This window comes from Schistocerca gregaria, chromosome 4 (genome assembly GCF_023897955.1).
Source record: "Schistocerca gregaria isolate iqSchGreg1 chromosome 4, iqSchGreg1.2, whole genome shotgun sequence".
Classification (NCBI taxonomy): Eukaryota; Metazoa; Arthropoda; class Insecta; order Orthoptera; family Acrididae; genus Schistocerca; species Schistocerca gregaria.
This window is the reverse complement of record NC_064923.1, coordinates 573,716,922-573,737,822: the sequence shown is the minus strand read 5'-3', so window position 1 is coordinate 573,737,822 and position 20,901 is coordinate 573,716,922. Positions and strand designations below refer to the sequence as shown.

At 40.6% G+C, this 20,901-nt stretch overlaps 1 protein-coding gene across 1 annotated transcript in view; it reads right to left on the bottom strand.

Moving 5' to 3' along the window:
- Positions 1-8,164: 8,164 nt before the first annotated feature.
- Positions 8,165-20,901, bottom strand: part of LOC126267165 (protein 60A-like) — a 156,422-nt gene continuing 143,685 nt past the window's right edge. The window contains exons 5-6 of the mRNA XM_049972123.1: positions 8,773-8,849; positions 8,165-8,691 (exon numbers count right to left, since the gene is read on the bottom strand). Of these exons, the coding sequence (XP_049828080.1) occupies positions 8,434-8,691; positions 8,773-8,849 (335 nt within the window). The 3' untranslated portion in view covers positions 8,165-8,433. The remainder of the gene's footprint in view (positions 8,692-8,772; positions 8,850-20,901) is intronic.

The following is a 20,901-nucleotide window of genomic DNA, read 5'->3' as shown; positions in this document are numbered from 1 at the left end:
CAACAGTATAGCTCATAATAATCATTCAAAGTGATGGCTGCCAGTCTTAATGCATGTTATCACAATGGCTCATGGAATTCTGCCACACTGTCACAAACATCCCGTGTGTGTGTTGTATGTTGGAACAGCCAGCAGGTAATAAACAGCGTACAACCCTGACCACCAGATATACTGTGCCCACTTACTCATAGTGCAAGTATCATGTAATGACCACATGCATCACATCAACAAATTAGCCTGTGCCACACACACACTACTATCCACAGTGTCATTTGTCCATTGCACAAGACAGCTTGTGATGTGATGTGTTCTTGGTGAGGAGTGTTACTGTGTACAGAGAATAACACATAGTCAAAAATGGACATGCATTTAATGTACAGTGCAGCATGATGTAGTGCCCTTAAAGCAGCATGAATATACAGAGGATGCTTTCCCAACTGGCATCATCCTAACTGAAAGAATTTTTCCTCTGTGGATACCACATTATGAGAGTCAGGTTTGTTCATGCCACAGAGAGCTCGCCAAGGTTCCCGCCAAAGACATGTCCGAACAAAAGACTTTGCGGAGATGGTGTTGGATCACATGTCTGACAACGCAGCAATAACCAACGGTCAGCTTGCCTGTAAAACATACACTTTGAAGGGTGCAGTGTGGAGACTACTGGTGAAACCTGTGTGAGCACTAAGACCATTGGATTTTGTCCCATGTTCACTTCTCTCAGTGGATTGTCCCCCATAGTACTGCAGCACCAAACTTCATACAGTCTTTATAGTTCATAGATGAGGTCTCATTCACTCCTGATGTTTTCAACAGCCACAACAGTAATGTCTGGCGTGAGAACAATCCCCATGCCATCCACATCAGTGGTCACCAGCAATGATTCTCGGTCAACATATAGGCAAACATTGTCCAAGATCACCTAATAGGGCCTTATTTGCTGCCTCCCCATTTAACTGGTCCACGTTATCTGGCATTCCTGTGAGAGGAGCTGCCACAGTTCTTGACAACTGTACCCCTCATTGTCCACAAAAGGATGTGATTTCAACATGATGGTGCACCAGCCCACTTCAGTATTAATGTACATGAGCACCTGGGTGTCCACATAAACCCATCACATCATTGGATTGAAAGAGGAGGTCCTGTCCCATGGCTAACATGATTGCTGGATCTCATGCCTCTGGACTTTCATCAAGATGTTGGTGTATGAAATCCCCCTAGAAACAGACGAAGACCTGCTTGCTAGGGTCCAACCTGCCTGTCTCCTATTATAACAGGCAACAGAGATCTTTGGTAGAGTGTGGCATAACTCCATGTGCTGTTGCCAGGCATACATTGAGACTGGCGGTTGTCACTTTCAACAAGAGATGCACTCTTGTTATGTGGTGTACACTATGTAATCCATAACACATTTCCAACCATTGGTTGCCTACCTCAATATAACCGGTGTAGACCCACTATTAGCTGTTTCAATTTGACCAAACGGGTTTCAGACTCCATTTGATTGTTTGAATATAGTGCATGACGTTTGCTTTTTTTAACAGCAGATTTGAGTATTTGACAATACTTATGCTAATGGAGCTTAAGCTCTGAATTAGTTAGAGCTCTCTCTTCCTAACAAAAGATAGTTTAATCTCAGGATATCCATCCACCCTTACTTTTATTAAACTGTACCCTTATTTGTTTTACATGAAGATAAGACTCAACATGCTGCAGAAATATGTTTAACAAAGAGCTAAATTCACCATCAACACTCAGTGCTTTACAAACTTCTCCACAGCATTCTTCCCATAATTTCTCTCTAAACACACTGATTGAGCCATTACTTATGATTATGTCGTACAATACTTTTTTGCTATGGTCTGTACTTAAGTTATCAGTACATTTTATTGTCAACATTTGATGTCATGGCCAGGTAAACCACTGGCACTGGCATTATGAATGTTTTAGAACTGTTGGCTGAATAATCTTGGCTCATTAAATGCAAGGAAGTGGTCAAGACTGCCAATGGAAATAGATGAAATGAGTAAGAATACAGTTCTGTTGGAAGACTGTGAATTATAGTACTTACCTGCGATACTCCCGACTCTGGCACAAGAAAAACTGTAGGCATCATTTCTTCACATTTGAGGATTGCCGGGGGAGTTATTAGAGACTAGTCACATGTTCCACAGCCACTATGATATTGCTTTAGAAGTCTGCATTGGCTACTTATTTCTGCTCTACGATTCCTCTAGATTATGGAAGGAGTTGTAGATGAGAAACAGTTTTAATGCACTTTTGAAAACACTTTGTCAGTCACACATTTTATTTCCATCAACTTATTGGTCCACAGCTCATGGTCTAGTGGCTAGCATTGCTGCCTCTGGACCACGGGGTCCTGGGTTCGATTCTCGGCCGGGTTGGGGATTTTCTCTGCCCGGGGACTGGGTGTTTGTGTTGTCCTCATTATTTCATCGTCATCATCATCATCATCATTTGTGACAGTGGCTAGAGTGGATTGTGTAAAAATTGGACTGTGTAAAAATTGGAACTTTGTACAGGTGCAGTTGAGTGCCCAACAAACCGAACATCATCATCATCATCATCATCTACTTACTGGCAAATAATGTTACCATCGTTACTCATTACTACAGATGTCAGTGGCTTCTAAAGGAATTCACAATGCAGCCACAAAACTCTCTGAGCATTTGCCTGATAGCCCACAATGCATGACAAGTAGCAAAGCAAATGTAAGTCTAATATGAAATCATTTCTTCTGGGCAATTCCTTCTATTCTACACCTGCATCTATACTTTGCAAATCACTATGAGCTGCAATGCAGAGAATAGTTTCGATTGTACCACATATTAGGAACTCTTCCAATTCCATTTACACATGGACCGCAGGAGCCTGACTGCTTAAAGCCTCTGTGTTCATTTTAATTTGTCCAGTCTCGTCTATGGAAACTCTACAAAAACAGAATATTGGGGTTTGTAGTACATTCCTATATTCTTCATTTAATACTGGTTTCTGAAGCTTTGTGTGTCTGCTAGCTCAGTTTTTCTGAATTTCTGTAATTTTCTTCTGTAGATCAAACAAACCTGAATATATTCATGACTTTCCAATATCTCTGTTATTTTCACACTGAAATGGATTGTTGACTACAAATTTAATCACCGAATAAATTTGCAAAGAGATAGTTGTTAGCATTCCCAACTGCTCAAATAGATGTCTGCAAGAGATGTATTTGTGTGACCACATACATTATTGCAATTACTGTTTTGTGGCCTGAGGGCCTCTTTGCATATGTGAGAAACTACCCCAAATTTATTACGCAGGACAAAAATTAATAAAAAGAAGACAAATATGTTTACTTGCTCCAGTTTCACTATTTTCAAAGAGATTAATTCTGGTTGCGATGAAAATATCTAAATATAAATGTTTCTACAAACGTATAGTTTTGCAACTCACCCAAGAAATCATAACTTACTAATCTGTTCAGCATTACTTAGAGGTGGTGGTATTGTAGTCTTCAGTCAATCGTTACTTTGATACTGCTCTCTACACTAGTCTATCTAGTGTAAGCATCTTCATTCCCAAAAAGCTATAGTGCCCCACATCCACTCAAATCCGCTTATGGTATTTAAGTTCTTTTATCTTTTTACTATTGTTACCCACCACACTTTTCTCTGCTATCAAATTACCTAACTCTGGATGCTTCAGGACATGTCCTACTAATCTGTCCCTTCTTTTTCTCTACTTATCCCATAAAAGCTCATTTCTTCCCATTTAAATATAGTATCTCTTCTAATTTTCAGCATTCTTCTGTGGTGCCACATCAAAAAATTTTGTTGTGTTCATGTTTCTACTGTTCATCATCCATGTTTCATTTCCATAAGCAGATTGCCTTGGTTATGCAGAGAGGAAGGGGCTCGTACAGACAGATTAGCTTAGAGACCTGCATCAAACCAGTCTTTTGACTGAAGACCACAACTGGTAATGCTATGCTCCAGACAAAAATACCCTAAAACACCTAACACTTGAATTTTAACTTATTTTTCATTTTCAAAAAAGTTTTTCCCTGCTTTGCCCATACGTTTCTGAAACACACTGTACTTCTGGCACTGTCACTGTTTTTCTGCCCAAAAAGGTAAATTTGACTACTCAGTTTGGCATCTCGTTTCCTAAACATATTCCCACAACATTTCCTGGCATAATTTGATTGTCATCCATTATTCTTTCTTCATTATCATCAGTTCATTTTATAACCTATTTTTCAAGGCACTATCAATTTTTGCTCAACTGATTTTCCTAGTCTTTTGCTGTCTGTGACAGAATTATAGCATTAAAGGTGAATCTCAAAGATTTTTCCTTCTTTTTTTTCCTGAACTTCACATCTCTTGCCATATTTTTCCTTGGTTTCCTTAACTGATTGTTATGTCCACACATGTAGCAATATGATGGATAATCTATAACCTTTTAATTACTCATTTTCATGTTCTGCAGCTCTGTCAATTCGATTTTTGTGCAAATTTTAGAGAACTTTTTTGTTCCCTGTATTTATCCTTCATAACTTCATAATCTCAAAGAGTGTGCTCCAGTCAAAATTGTCAAAGTTTGTCCTGAATCTGCAAATCTATGATGTAGGTTTATCTTTCTTCAACCTATCTTCCAACGTATGTCATAGGCATACACATCTACAAGAGGGGGCACTTGTCTCCCCCCTCCCTCCCACAAGAACCTGAAGTACCTTGTCTTGACTCATATATTTAGTGGACAATCATAAGTTTTCTGTGATATATATGTTTTTTGTGTCCCCTATAAAATGTAGTTCTTATGGCATAGCAGGTCTTGAAAGTGACCAAGTCATTGATATAAAAAATGACAATTTTAGAGCCTTGACCCCATTCTCCCTGGAAAATTTCTGCAGACACCCTTGGTCATAGAGCCTGTGTTACCCAAACTAATCTCTTCAAAAAAACAGCTTCTGCTAGTCGTTTCATTCTTCCATAGTTAATCCATATTAGTATTTTGGAACCATGGCTTATTAAACTGATGTTCAGTAATGTTCACACATGTCAACAGCTCCCTTCTTTGGTACAGGGTTACATTTTGCTTGAATGTCACATATTATTTTGCATACCACATGGAAGAATTTTGCAATGGGTGATTCACCAAAGTGTCAAAAATTTTGAGGGAATGTTCTGTACTCCAGGTATCTCATAACAATTTACATCTTTTACTGCTGTGAAATGCTTTTCTCAGTATCAAATCACTTAACTCATCATCAGCTACTTTCTCTTTCTTTCCTTCATACACCCATTCTGAATATTCCTTTCACCTTTCTGCCTTTTCTCCTGTAACTGGTACCATTTTGTCATCAGAGGATTTTCATACAGCTGCCATGTTTTCTTCAAAGGAATCTTTAAATTTTTGAATAACCAGCAGCATGTGTCTTTCCTATAGTTACAGTATACATGTCATGCAGTCATGCTTTGTCACTCTGCTCTTCCTGATTATCTTTACTCATCTTAATACTGTTGCTTTTAACCTTTTCAAAAGAATTTATACTGGTAAGACAGAAACATTATGAGCACTGCCCACCACGAGACTACATGCTGGGGATGTTGCAGGTACTAACGCAGTAAGGGAAGTTTATAAGCAGAGCAGAGATAAATGGGGAATCATTTCACTGATTAAGGGGCATTAAATGGTGAAATCCACTGGTGTAACCAACTGACATGGGCAGTTCGTTATGGCTTGGCACCTGAGAACAAGGGTCTTGGAAACAGGAAACTTGGTTGGCCGTATTACATCTACTTCTACAGACACAATCTACAAGCCACCATACAGTGCCTGGTGGTGGGTACCCTGTACAACTACTAGTCATTTCCTTTCCTGTTCCACTCACAAACAGAATGGGGGAAAAACAACTGTCTGTGTGTCTCATATCTTATCTTTGTTGTCCTTATACTAAGTGTATGTTGGCGGTAGCAGAATTGCTCTTCAGTCAGGCTCAAATGCAAGTTCTCGAAATTTTTGGAATAGTGCTCTTCAAGAAGAATGTCCTTTTCCCTCCATGGATTCTCATCTATCCAGCAGCCCACCTCAGAAATGCTTCAATGTCTTCCTTCAATCCAACCTGGTATAGATTGTAAACACTCTACAAGTGGTCAAGAATATATTGCATCAGTGTCTTTTATGTGGTCTCCTTTACAGGTGAACCACTCTTTCCTAAAATTCTTCCAATAAACCAAAGTTGACCATTTGCTTTCCCTACAACAGTTCTTACATATTTGTTCCATTTCATATTGCTTTGCAACATTGTACCCAGATATTTAAACGAACTGACTGTGTTGATTAGAACACTAGTAATACTTTTTCTGAACATTATGGGTTTGTTCTTCCTACTCGTCGGCATTAACTTACATTCTTCCACATTTAAAGCTAGCTACCATTCATCGCACCAGATAGAAATTTTGTCTAAGTCATTTTGTATCTTCCTATAGTCACCCAACTTCAACACCTTCATAGAGCACAGCATCATTACAAAAAACCACAGTTTGCTGCCCCCCTTGCTGCCAGATCATTTACATATGTATAGAAATTAACAGAGGTGCTATCAATTTCCCTGGTGCACTCTTGTGATACCCTTGTCTCTGACTGAGCAAGGTAACGCAGTGAACAGCACACTGGACTCGCACTCAAGAGGACAATGGTTCAAACCTGTGCCTGGCCATCCTGATTTAGGTTTTCCATGATTTCCCTAAATCACTTAAGGCAAATGCTGGGATGGTTCCCTTGAAAGGGCACAGCCAACTTCCTTCCGTAATAGGATGGGACAGATGACCTCACTGTTTGGTCCCCTCCCCCAAATCAACCAACCAACCTTGTCTCTGATGAACACTCGCCTTTGCGGACAACATAGTGGGTTCTGTTGAAGAAGTCTTCGAGCCACTCATATATCAATGAACTTATTCCATATGCTCGTACCTTTGTCAACAGTCTCCAGTGAGGCATGGTGTCAAATGTTTTCTGGAAACCTAAAAATATGTAATCTGCCTGTTACCCTTCACACATAGTTCACAGTATATCAACTGACAGGAAGGGAAAGCTAAGTTTCGCATGAGCTACACTTTCTAAAACTGCACTAATTTGTAGATGTGAGCTTCTCAGTCTCAAGAAAAAATTTTATATTTGAACTAAGAATATGTCCAACGATTCCACAACAAACCTGTCTTTGCTTGCTACTGTCATGAGCATCTATGGAAAGTGTTTGATGGATGGGAAAGCCATGAGTAGGTAACAAGATATTGAATGCCTCATCATGGAACATGGAGGCTGAAGGCTTGCCTGCTCTGTAAAGCAGAATACACAGTGATCTGTGGCAAACCTGATGAGAGAGTACAATGATGGTGCAGGCACAAGGGTTTCAGAGCATACCGTAAAGTGCACATTGTGGAATTAGGGATCCACAACAGACAAATGTGCATTCCTGTATTGTTAAATCAATACTGTCAATTAAGACTGTAGTCAGCATGGGATCACCGAGACTGGATCATGGATCAATGAAAATGTATTCACCAGGTAGGTGGTTATCACTGGATACATGGTAATACAGATGAAAGGTTGCTTGAAACATGCATAGCATCACTGATGCAGACTAGTGGAGGCAGTATTACACTATGGGAGATGTTCAACTGGGCTTCCATTGAACCTGTGATGGTATTCAAAGGCACCATGAAAGCTGCAGAATACATGAACATTATTGTTGAGAACCTTCATGCTTCACATCTTCTTCAACACTGATGACATCTTCCAGCACGATAACAGCCCATCGCGAGGCCATAATTGTGCTACAGTGGTTTGAGAAGCATGACAATGAACTCACATTGGTGTGTTGGCTACAGAATTTCCTGACCTGAACCCAGTGGAACTTGTGGGACGCTATTGGGCACCAGTTCCTTACCCCACAAACCACCGTCTGTAATTTATGGGAAATGCATGATCTGTGCATAGATGTCTGGTGCCACCTACCTCTGTAAATCCATCAAGGATTTGTTAAATCTTTGCGGGACAGGATCAGTGCTGTATTACATTCCAAAGGTGGACTAACATGCTATTAAGCAGGGGGTCATGATGTTTTGCCTCCTCAGCGTGTAAAAACAAAAAAGGTAAACCATGGTAAAAGTTCCTAAAACAGTAATGTATATTTTCTAAATATGTTCCAGATATTTACATAGAGTTATGGCTGATAAAAATTGCTAATTATCACTTATTATTGTCTGTGAAGTTAAAAAAATATTGGTTATATAATTACTTATCAAAAGTAGCTTATAAAACACTGCACAACATATTTCACCATGAGGTTCACAAGTACACATTCATGAACGATGGTATATTTACAATGAAAGAAAGTGCAACACAGTGATCATGAATAGAGTACACACACAGTTAGTGACAGCCACAGCTCTTCACAACCATGTTCTTGTATTTGTTGAGTGTGACTAATTTGTCAAGATAATACAGCACGTGCACTGGACCGAGCTTCACAGGGGCACAGCACGGCTTTGGAACATGTGTTGGGTACATCAGGTGAACCAAGGTCTGCACAATTGCATGGTTTGTGGCATTCATGTGTGCATTCAGAGGAAAATTACATTCACCACTGCAATACCAGGCATGGTAACCATTTGGGGCAATTATCCAATCCTGCAACAAGTTTGATTGGTGTAAGTTCACATCATCATCTGTTGGCAATTCAGTACTTCAACCTGTAAATGTCTTACGTACCTTCCAGTCAAGATCCTGAAAGTTCACATAAAGCGTTCGCAGCTGGCAGTTCCTTGATGTCCAGTGAGGAATTGTATCTAAAAATTAAAAATAAAAGGTTTTAAAATTAAAAATCTATATAGCACATAAAGAATTAAATTCATGAAAATATATTTCATTTCATTGCAATTATTTACTTAGTCACTTATTTGTATGTTTTATGGACAATAACATGAATTTATCATTATAATGTGGAATGTGTCAGTTAGTTTACAACGAGATACACTTTCATAGAGAAAAATATGGCAACATGTTGACCATTTACAGGATAGTCTTTTACATTAAGATCCTTCCCTGAGAAAGTAGTCAATGATTTTTGTGGCTGAATACCTCAATCCTTTCATTGCCACATTAAGGTTTAGTGAAGGTTAGCGTAAGTCATTCCTTCATCTGGTATTGTCTGTATGAATGTTTTCACACTGCAGTCAATTATTAACAACAAACTACATAGGACAGTGAATGTACTGTGCAGCTGTTGTTAGCCTTATTACACCGTTCTGAGCAACGAACACTTTCTTCCGCAATGAAGTGTTGATCTAGCATGTGTTGCTGTAAGATGTTAGAGAGGGAAAAACAGTGAGAGTGTGCCTACTTTCTGACAGCATCATCTTCCAGTCTGAATTTACCACACAGTTTTAACCTGTCAAGCAGCTTAATGTAAGGCACACACTCTGCTTAGTGAATGGCATAATTTGTAATACCTCGACTCACAGGCAGTGATTTAGTTACTGTTTGGCATGTTTTTATAGTAGGTGTGCTAGGCCAGCAAAGTATGAAGGTGAGCTAAACTAAAAGAGTGAGCACAGGTACTAAAAAAAATCACAGTTATACCACAGCAGATGGCTTAATTGGTAAAAGCACTACTCATGGACAGTAAATGTTTGTGCTCTTATAACAGAGTGGAGACAAAATGTTATACTTCATTTGGTGACAGATAACTCTCAACAGTGGAAACATCACTGTTACAATGCAGAAGTATCTGATTCGTAATAACTAAAATTAGTTAGCTAGAAATTCAGCAATACTGAGACATTGTCTCAAGAATGTAAATAAAATCATGTTATGAGACTTGTCATGGAAGACATGCAAAGCAGCTGAGCAAAGTCAGCATTAACTGTCACTAATCTTCTGTAGCCAAACAACCTACAGGTTGGCAAAAGAGGAAGAAGGAAAGATTAGGGCTTAACACCCCATTGACATAATGCACGACCATCCTGGCATTAGCTTTTAGTGCTTTAGAGAATCCAAGCAACCTAAATCCATAGGCCATATGGGGAAAAGAACCTCCCTTGTCTACAATAAGACCCCAGTACCTCTGCACTAAGACTGGCAAAGGAGATACAGCACTGAAAAATGAGAACTGTTTTGTTGATGGTAGAAGAGATGGCACCTGTTTCTTTGGGACTCACAGGGTGTCATCATGACTTTCAGAAAAAATGTATTATAGTTACTGGCTCTTAACATGTAATTTTACTTAGTCAGGTGCTCAGTGATTTGGAACAGAAGTGACCAGGATCAGCATGCAAGAAGTTATCTCCTATTAGGACAATAAAACTACATCTACATACATACTCTGCACGCCAATGTACAGTACATGGCAGAGGGTACCCTGTACCCCTACTAGTCATTTCCTTTCCTGTTCCACTCACAAACAGAGTGAAGGAAAAATGACTATCTACATGTCTCCATATGAGTCTTAATTTCTCAACTCTTATCTTCATCATCCTTACATGCAATGTATGTTGACGGCAGTAGAATTGTTTGGCAGTCAGCTCCAAATTCTAGTTCTCTAAATGTTCTCAGTAATGTTCCTCAAAAAGAATGTTGCCTTCCTTCCAGGGTTTCCTATTTGACTTCCTGAAGCATCCTACTGGTAATAAATCCAGCAGCCCATCTGTGAAGTGCTTCAGACTCTTCCTTCAATCATACTCCTGAGCAGTGTTCAAGAGTAGGTCGCACCACAGTCCTGTATGTTGTCTCCTTTACATGCACACCACTCTTTCCTAAAATTCTCCCAGTAAACCAAAGTTGAGCATTCACCCTCCCTATTACAGTCCTCATATGCTTGTTCCATTTTATATTGCTTCACAGTGTTACACCCAAATATTTAAGCAACTTGACTGTGTCAAGCAGGACGCTAGTAATACTGTATCTGAACATTATACGTTAGTTCTTCCCAATCATTTGCATTAACTTACCTTTTTCCACAATTAGAGCTAACTGCCATCATCACTCCAACTAGAAATTTTGTCTAAGCCATCTTGTTTTTTCCTACAGTCACCCAATTTCGGCATATTACTGTACACCACAGCATCGCCAGCAAACAACCAAAGATTGCCGCCCACCCTGTCTGACATATCATTCACGTATATGAAGAGCAACAGTGGTCCTATCACACATCCCTGGGCACTCCTTCTGATACCCTAGTCTCTGATGAACACTCGTCATCAAGGACATCATACAGGGTTTATTATTTAAGAAGTCTTCGAGCCACTCACATAGTTGTGAATTTATTCCATATGCTCGTATCTTCTTAAGCAGCCTGTAATGGGACATCGTATGAAATGCTTTCCAGAAATCTAACATTATGGAATCAACCTGTTGCCTTTCATCCATAGTTTACACTATATCATGTGAGAAAAGGGCAAGCTGAGTTTTGCATGAACAATGCTTCCTACAACCATGCTGATTCGTGGACATAAGTCTCAACAAAATTTACTACATCTGAACTGAGAATATGTTGAAGCATTCTGCAGCAAATCGAAGTTAGGGATATTGGCCTGCAATTTTGTGGGTCCATGCTTTTACCCATCTTATATACTGGAGTCACCTCCACTTTCTTCCTGTCACTTGGGACTTTGTGCTGGGAAAGAGATTCATGATAAATGCAGACTAGATAAGTACTCTTTGTAAAACTGAACTGGGATCCCATCCAGACCTGGTGATTTATTTGCTTTCAAGTTTATTTGCTTGCAAATCTTTCACTTCTCTATACCAGAGAAGCGTTTTACTATGTCATCCATAAGGGAGTCTGAGCGATGGTCAAATGATAGTATGTTTGCACAATTCTCCTGTTTGAATGATTTCCTGGACATGAAATTTAAAACTTCAGCTTTCATTTTGCTATCTTCAGTTGCCACACCAAACTGGTCATCAAGGAACTGCATGGAAGCCTTAAACCCGCTTAGCAATTTTACGTGAGACAGAATTTTCTCAGGTTCTCTGCAAGATCTTTTACTAAGGTGCGATAGTGCTGGTTGTCATATGCTTTGCGCATAGATCTTTTCACAGATACAAGAACCTCTACTAACCTTTGCTTGTTGTCATTTGCGCATTCTCTTTTGAACCAGAGAGCAACAGCCTCTGTTTCCTTAGCATGTTCCGAATTTTGTTATTAAATCATGAAGGATCTTTTTCATCCTTTATCCATTTACTAGGCACACAGCTCTCCAGACCACAATTGACAATCTGCTTAAACTTTGTCCATAATTCCTTTACATGCATCTTAATGGACTAAGTGATGTCAATTGACTGTCTAAGAGAGATGCTAACAACTGCATTGACATCATGAATGTTAACCCCTTTTTCCATAATGAAATTGTTGATGAGGTCCAGCCTATTTGTAGCATGTGGGATGCCGAGCTAGCTACTTAAGGCCATCTTCAGAAAACATGTTCAGAATTACAGGGTGTACATAAAGTCCAGGAACACTTTCAGTTATTTATTGCACAAGAACCAAACATTGTACAGATATCATACATATGTCATTCTGAAGAGAAACTCTGAAAGTTTTTTTGCCTGTACACTGCCACAGCATAGTTCGGTAATTTGCCGATAGTCAGCACTAGTCCCAAACATGGAGAGTTCAAGTGCAGAGTGAGCTTCCTATGTGTTGCTGGGCACAAGCAACCCATTGTAATAAATTTGTTATGCCAGTGGTAAATGGCCTAACTTGTTGGTGGCTTCTTACCATACTTGGTTCTAAATATCTGTTGAACAGCTGTAGCACACTTGTTTTTGCCAACTCCAACACACAGAAAGCTCGCTCCGCACCTGAACTCCCCATGTTTGCGACCAGCGCACTGACTATCAGCAGATTACCAAACTATGCTGTCATGGTATTCCTGAAAAAAACTTTCAGGGTTTCTTTTCAAAATGACATATGTATGATATCTGTACAATGTTTGGTTCTTGTGCAATAAATAATTGAAAGTGTTCCCAGACTTTGCGCACACCCTGTTTTTTGCACGACTGTCTGTCTGTACCCCCGAAATGTATCCACAGTCATCCCAGTCTACACCCAGAAGGGTAAAGTTGCCTCAAAGTAGTATTGCATGATCTGGATATTTATGCACTACTGACCATGGTCTTTCTTTGATTGACTCTACGACTGTTACAGCAGAATCAGATGGCTGGTAAAAATATCCAACAATTAACTTGATTTCATCTACAGCTGTTATACGTGACCACATAACTTCACTGTCACACTCAACTTTGACCTCAATAGAAGCAATACTTTTGTCAACTGAAATGAACACTCACCCTCTTATGGCCTCTAATCTGTCTTTCCGATATATGTTCCATGACTCTCTAAATATTTCAGAAGTTTCCACCTCAGGTTTCAGCAGGTCTTGGTCCCAAAAATAATCTGAGTGTGTGAACTTTCCTGGAGGCCAGTAAATTCAGATACTTTATTAGGAATACTTCGACAATTTACTGATAAAATTTTGACAGTCAAAGTGTCTTTATTCTGAATGCTGGCTGACTTCCCTCACTGCGTATCAACTGGCAATTGTTCATCAGAACACCTCTGACTACCATGTAGCGTAAAAAAACTCTCGTGTGCACTCTGCTACCGAAGTAGCTGCTTCCTTTGTGTAGTGCACCCCTGACCTATCAAGGGGAGTCTTACAAATCCCCATGTAATATAAGCAGGTCTAGAAATCTGCAACCGAGACTTCACAGAGTCAACAAAGCCTTTGGTTGAGACCCTCCACAAGTTTCCAAATCTAAGGACCCAGATCAGCTCTGAGAACAAATTGTGAGCTCTGCTTGCATACACACACAATACCGGCAGTCTTCACCATCTCTGCCAGCCACCTGTATCAATGAGGATGGCCTGAGAACCCAAGCTACATGCATCATTGATACCGATGTGAGCCACAACTTCCACACAACTGTATCCAGCATGTTTGGTAGCATCAGGCAAGGCCGCTTCAACATCTCAGATGAGGCCCTCCAGCAGATATACCGAGTGCACATTGGCTTTCTTTCCAGCCCTCAGGGCTGCCTAAGGGACTCCATAACACACCTAACACTGGAGCTCCCAATAATTAGTAAAGCCCTCCCTCTGTGTGCCTGCTCAGACCCTGCTGAAGGAGAGGCCACCTGTCTCCTCACAGTGTGAATGGGTGATGCCAGGCAGCCAGTCTCCACACCGGCCCTGCGCCACAAGCAATGCGAACATATTACTGCCTGCCCCTCACCCTGTCGTGAGGACAGATCCACTACATTGGATGCACTAGAAGGTGCCTGGGAAGCAGAGCTCCAGGACAATAGAAACTCAGAGGCAGCAGTCTGAAGGTGGCTGACCATAGCTAAAAGTGCTTTCAGCTGTTTGCGAACTGCAGTTAGCTCCTCCTGCATCCGCATACAGCATGCACACATCCTAACCATCCTAAAAAGACAAACTGAAGAAGTAAACTATAAAAGCAGACACAATCCTAGATATGCAATTTGCTACCTTCCTGACATGACACCAATGGATGCTGATGTGTTAATGAGCTACATAGCAGCCTGTTTAGTGAGCAGCTACTGCAGTATGAAGTGAATGAATTTATCCATGAAATTTAATAAATATAGTACAAGGAAATATGAAAACTTAACTGGCCACTATGTGGGCATATACAGTATCAGCTGAGAACTGGAGCTTGACTGTTAATACATAGGTTCTCACAGGAGCAAATAAACATGAAATGGTATTTTATATTAAAAACAAAGATTCCAAGACTTACCAAGCGGGAAAGCGCCAGTAGACAGGCACAATAAAATAACACACAAACACACACACAAAATTACAAGCTTTCGCAGCTGGTGGTTGCTTCGTCAGGAAAGAGGGAAGGAGAAGGAAAGATGAAAGGATGTGGGTTTTAAGGGAGAGGGTAAGGAGTCATTCCAATCCCGGGAGCAGAAAGACTTACCTTAGGGGTGAAAAAGGATAGGTATATACTCGCGCACACACACACACACATATCCATCCATACATATACAGACACAAGCAGACATATTTAAAGGCAAAGAGAAATTGGAATTCTGTTACATAATATTAAAAAAATGTTTTGTTGTGCAAGATACTTTATTTGCATGTAGGGTTTGTCTGTGCAGTGAATATAAATTATGCGGACTATTGTTGTTTGGAAATTTGTTACAAAATTATCTCAAGTAGTCACAATGTACCATTTATTTAGAGCACGACTATTTTCAGTAGGTCATCTCTCATTCTCAAAAGTCACCTGCACAGCAAACAGGGATCAGAATAAGGATACACATCTGTAGTTACATACATTGTTAAAATGTAAAATTTACAAACTTCACTTGTTGTGAAGCCATTAAGAAAAAAATTTTAACTCCATTGCTATTTAGAATCTTCAAAGAGCACATGAACTTATAAAATGGATACATGCCCTATCACAAGATTCAATCACATATCAGAGAATTCACTATGTGCTCTATTAGTGAACTGATTGATTATGAGCCCCTCCTCTTTGATTTAATATAATCAAAGTATACAGACATGGGTCACATGCTTATCACCAAGAATATGTCATTAAATAGCGAAAGTAGCCCTAAATGGAAGTGCCCACAGATTCAGATAACTTGCATGTGTACTGCAGTTAATTTTAGGTTGGCTGTTTGGATGATTAAACAGACCAAACTACTACATCATCAGTCCCTTTTTCCTCAAACAGTAAGGTATATATAACTGTAGATCAGAGACAGCCTACCTCACAAAACTCAGGGGAAGAAAACCCGAAGTTTACCAGAGGTCAATGAATCTCAGATAAAGGACAAAAAGAATAAAGGGAGACTCAGGAAGAAAGTCAGGCAAGCTGTCCCATCTAGGGAGGCAGCCAGAAGCCCCAGAGCCCCAGAAAGCAGAGTACAATGAGGGGACATACACCCCCCCCCCCTTTGCCCCCCACCACCACCACCACCACCACCACTTACCAGAGGTACTCTACTCAGAAATTGCCTAATAAAGACTAGGAACATGGACAGGGCAAGGGAAACACACAGAGACAAAAGATGAACAAGTCTAACAGATCATGCAAGAGGAGAGGAAGAGCACAAAGGGTGAGGATTGGGCTCGACATCCAGACAGCCACAGCTCAGTCTGGGCAGAGGAGGCAACAAAGTGTTCTGCCAACCCTTCAATGGGCCAATCAGGTTCAGTATATCTCTCTTAAAGAGAGTGGTAAAAGCCTGCTTCATGAATAAAATGTAAAACTAAATCAGCCACTTAGGCACAGTCACCTAACACCAGGGTTAGTGAGTTAGGGAGATTGAAGACTGCAATTGCAATCCCCAGTCTGGGCTGCTGTTGTGGGAGATGGATTTTCGTGTTTGGAAAGAGAAGATGGCAGTTCAGATGCTTCAGCAAGCTGTGAACATAGCTAGCATAATTGACAAGGCATTGTTGGCGCCTGATCCGCAATGGAGGGACTCCGGACTCCATGAGTCCGCTGTTCACAGGCCTAGTTTGAAAGGCTCCTGTTGCAAGTCGAATCCGACAGTGATGTATCAGATCCAATATCCACAGTGCTGAGGGAAATGCTGAACTCTATCCCAGACTCACATAATCAAGATGGGATTGTATCAGTGATTTGTAAAACTGCAGAAGAGTAGTGCAATCTGCACCCCAGCTGGTGTTACTCAGGCAGCAAAGTGTATTAAGGTGCAGCCAGTGCTTTCGCTTACACTGGTGAAGATGACGAGTTCACATCAAATGAGAATCGAAGACCACTCCTAAAACGTGTTAAGTCTCCACCAAATTGAGTAGCTCGTCATCAACGTAATGTTCTGGTTGTGGGTGAATGGTACGACATCGACAAAAGTGCACAATGTAAGTCTTGGCGGCTGAAAACTGAAAGCCGTGGGTAAGTGCACATGCCTGCACCTTTCGTATGGCACCTTGCAGTTGGCGTTAAGCAACACCCACAGTAGAGGAGCAATAGTAGAAGCAAAAGTTGTAAGCATACAAAGAGGGTGATACTGAGGACCACATAGCTGCTGCTAGACCATTGATGGCCACTAGAAAGAGAGGGCAGTCAGTACAGAGCCCTGCAGGACTCCATTCTCTTGGTTATGGGGCTACTATGGAAAAGACCAATTCCAACCCAGCAAGTATGATGCAACAAGAAGTTCTGCATAAAATTTGGGAATGGACCCCAGAAACCACTCATGTAAGGTAGCATGGATGTGGTTTCGCCATGCTGTGTCACAAGCCTCTTGTAGCTCATGTGGCAGACTCCAGGTAAATCGGATTATCAATAGAGTAATGGCCTTGGTGAAAGCCACCCTGAAATGGAGCCAGAAGACCCCACGACTCAAGGAGCCAACACAACTGCAGCCTCACCATACGTTCAAGTGACTTACAGAGAACATTGGTGAGACTTAATGGGCAGTAACTGTCCATCTATAGATGCTGCTTACCCAGTTTCAGCATTGGGACAATGATGCTTTTTCACCATTGCTACAGGAACTCTCCATTGTTCCAGATACGGTTAAAGATGGCAAAGATATGCCACTGACAGTCCTCCAGTATGTGTTTGTTGTGGTTGTGGTCCGGCCATGTATCAGTGCAGTGGGCTAGGATGCAGACAAATTCCCACTCACTGAATGAATTATTATATGCCTGCAAAGGCAGGTTGATAATTCTCAGATGCTGAGGCTTGAGTGTAAAGCAGAGCAAAATGTTCAGTGGCAGCATCTGGCTCACACCATTCCAGGTAATACCAGTACAACTGATCTTGACCTAAACCTGCAACACAGAGGAATGTGGTTCGATGGTTGAAACTTGCCGTTCCCAGCATTCTCACTTCCATTGTTTTATTAGGTGACAGACCTGGGCATGCAGCCACTTAAAGGCAATGAGGTGCCATCTCTAATGGCTCTGCAATTTCTGATGACCATCAAGGTACTATCTTCCATAGGGGTGGCCCAAGGAACAGGGGGTTTCTAAATCAGCTGCCAAAAGAATTAGTGTAGATGTATTCTGGACCACCTCATCAATATCTGCATGTGCTGGGGAGCTAAGAGTGACACCAGAGGAGAAAGCACCTCATTCAGCAATGTTGAGAAACCATCTGGGCAGGCATCCAAGGGAGTAATACTGAGGGAGGGACAGGTGTCGGAAGAGAGGTCACTAGCACACAGGTCATCGTGGACTCTCCATTGGATGGATGGGACAAGACAAGTGCTGCAAATGGAAAGGTCAATGATTGAGAAAGTTCCATGCGCCACCAGTATCCCAGAAGCAAAGTTCAATTTGTGCCAAAAAGTTTTCAAGGTCACTACTGTGATTCCATGCCATAATGGGCAATGAGTGTTGAAACATCCAAGATTAGGGGAGGTGGGAGGAGAGGGAAGGAGAGGGGGAGGGTAAGCTGAGAAACCAATGCAAACAATATGATTTGAGACATATCACCATTGGGAGGGAGGTAACCGCTGCAGATGGTAATATCCTGAAATGCCCTTACCCAGATAGCCACCACCTCCAAAAGTGTATTAAGAGGCACAAGTCCACTATATAGAGTGTCCAAACATAAGTACAAACTCTGCCCAACATCCTGTCACACAGGTAGCGCGATTCTTATAATATCCCTGGTATCCACGAAGACTTGGCTCCTTGTTGCTGGAAACCAAGTCTCCTTTAGACCAATGTAAAAGGCAGAGGAAGTGTTTAAAAGATGTTGTAGCTCAGCCAGGTGGTGGAAAAAACCACTACACTTCCACTGGAGATTAATGTTGTTGATGTATTGTGAAGTCATGAAGTGATCAATGAGGCAGGTTATGCTCTAGTGTCACCTGCTGCCACTGGCTGAGGGGTTATGGCATCAATAGACATACGTTCAAGGCTCCATTATGTGGTGCGAACTAGGGCCTGAGGCTACCAGAATCTCCACCTTGGTCACAGGAGTGGAAGAGGCACTATCTGGTGGAATGTGGGGCACTGAAATGCCCTTCTTCTTGGAAGACCTTTTCTTGTCTTTCCTCTCCTTAGAGGGTTTTGATGATTGCAAGGACTTATTTGAATCAGTTTCAGGTAAATATCACGATAGCGAAGCCCTGCAACCAGCAGCTTGTGGTTCCTTCAGCCACTGGCTGGTGTGTTTTATTGTAGTTTAACATTTCCAATGCTTGTGACAATGACTTTGATAAAATTTCTCTTAATAGTTTTTGCTGAAGAATGCAAGTGCAAATTAAACAATAAGACCCTGCAAGAATTCCTGTTCATTAAAGAACATGGTAAGAGTGGTGAGTGTACAGTTTTTGGTGTAAAATTAGCATTTGGTAACAAACATAGCTGTGATTCTGGCTAATCCTTCAAGATCAACAACTGATACGTATTTGTTGGTAGTTTCACACAGGGATAAGTAACTTTTGGCACAAGAAGCCACATTTGCATACCACACTGTCATGCACAACCAGAAATTCAAGTCCATAGACTGTACCACTGATGTAATTAAATCACAGTTCAATGAGTTCTCATGCTCACAGATGCAAATAATATGAGTTACCAAGAATGTGATGGTACTATTTGCTATGGAACAAATAATGAAGGAATGGAAAGAAGCATAGTTCATTTCAGTAATGATAGATTCTTCCTGCCACATCAAAGTGGTTCCTTTAGTGGTTAGGTTTCACAGTCCAGATAAAAGCATTATAGTTAAAGTGTTGGAGTTGGTGAACATTGATGTTAAAAGAGTAGAGCATTTGACTTCGTATGTCTTACAGCTTTTGGAGAAGTTACAGCTTAAGACACATGTTGTAGCAATTTCAACTGACAACACAAACACCTACTATGGAGTCATCTACCAGTTTCGGTTTTGAACACTCACCCAGGATGTAGGGTGCAACAGATCAGTTAAAAATGCATTTTAACAATTAGCTATTTATTTTTCCTATTAGTCATCAACGAGTTTTGGTTATAAACAATCACCCAGGACGTAGGGTACAACAGATTAGTTAAAAGTATCCCATATTCCTCTGATGCTAAACAATATCAAAATTAACCAGAGGAATTTTACAAACATCTGACATAATTTGTCTTAGAATACTGGCAGTCATATCTTATGTCAAATCAATATGAGAAATGACAGTAGTATTCTAAGACAAATGATGTCAGATGTTTGTACAATTTCACTGGATAATTTCATTGTTGTTCAGCTTCAATGGTATATGGAGTGCTTTTAACATATCTGTTGTACTCTACATCCTGGAAACTAGTAGATGATTAATGGGACAAATAATCATCTGATGGATAAAATGCATTTTATAAAATATTTATGGCTGTTTTACCTCACGTAACAGAAACACTATAACAAACTTTTATGTTGTAGGAGCACTACATAATTCTCTCTTCTGCCAACTGTCTCAAAGAATCATTGATGTTTTTCAGGTGTCACAATCCTACTTCCTGTCCCTTGATAAGTGTCCTATAAACTTGAAGATCTTCCTTTGAAAATTTTCTCTCTTTCTTTACAATTCAGTTCCTTTCAAGTCAGCACTCTGTACACTGAAAAGGAAATATTTTTGACATCTGTAGTAAAACAGCAGTTACACAAGTTGGAAAGTGAGGAGCTAGTGACATTTGGATCAGTTTAACAGTATCACAACAGCTTTTCGTGCTACCTGCATTGGATACATTCGTGAAGAGTGTGAACCATTTTTGGAACCTCTTCAGCCAATGGAGTGGATCATTGAAATAAAACCATCACCTAGAGTAGCATTCAAAAACAGTATAGTTTTGTAAAACCTAGAATCATGAGCTTCATGGTATATGAGAGAGAACTGTTTGATGAGTACTGT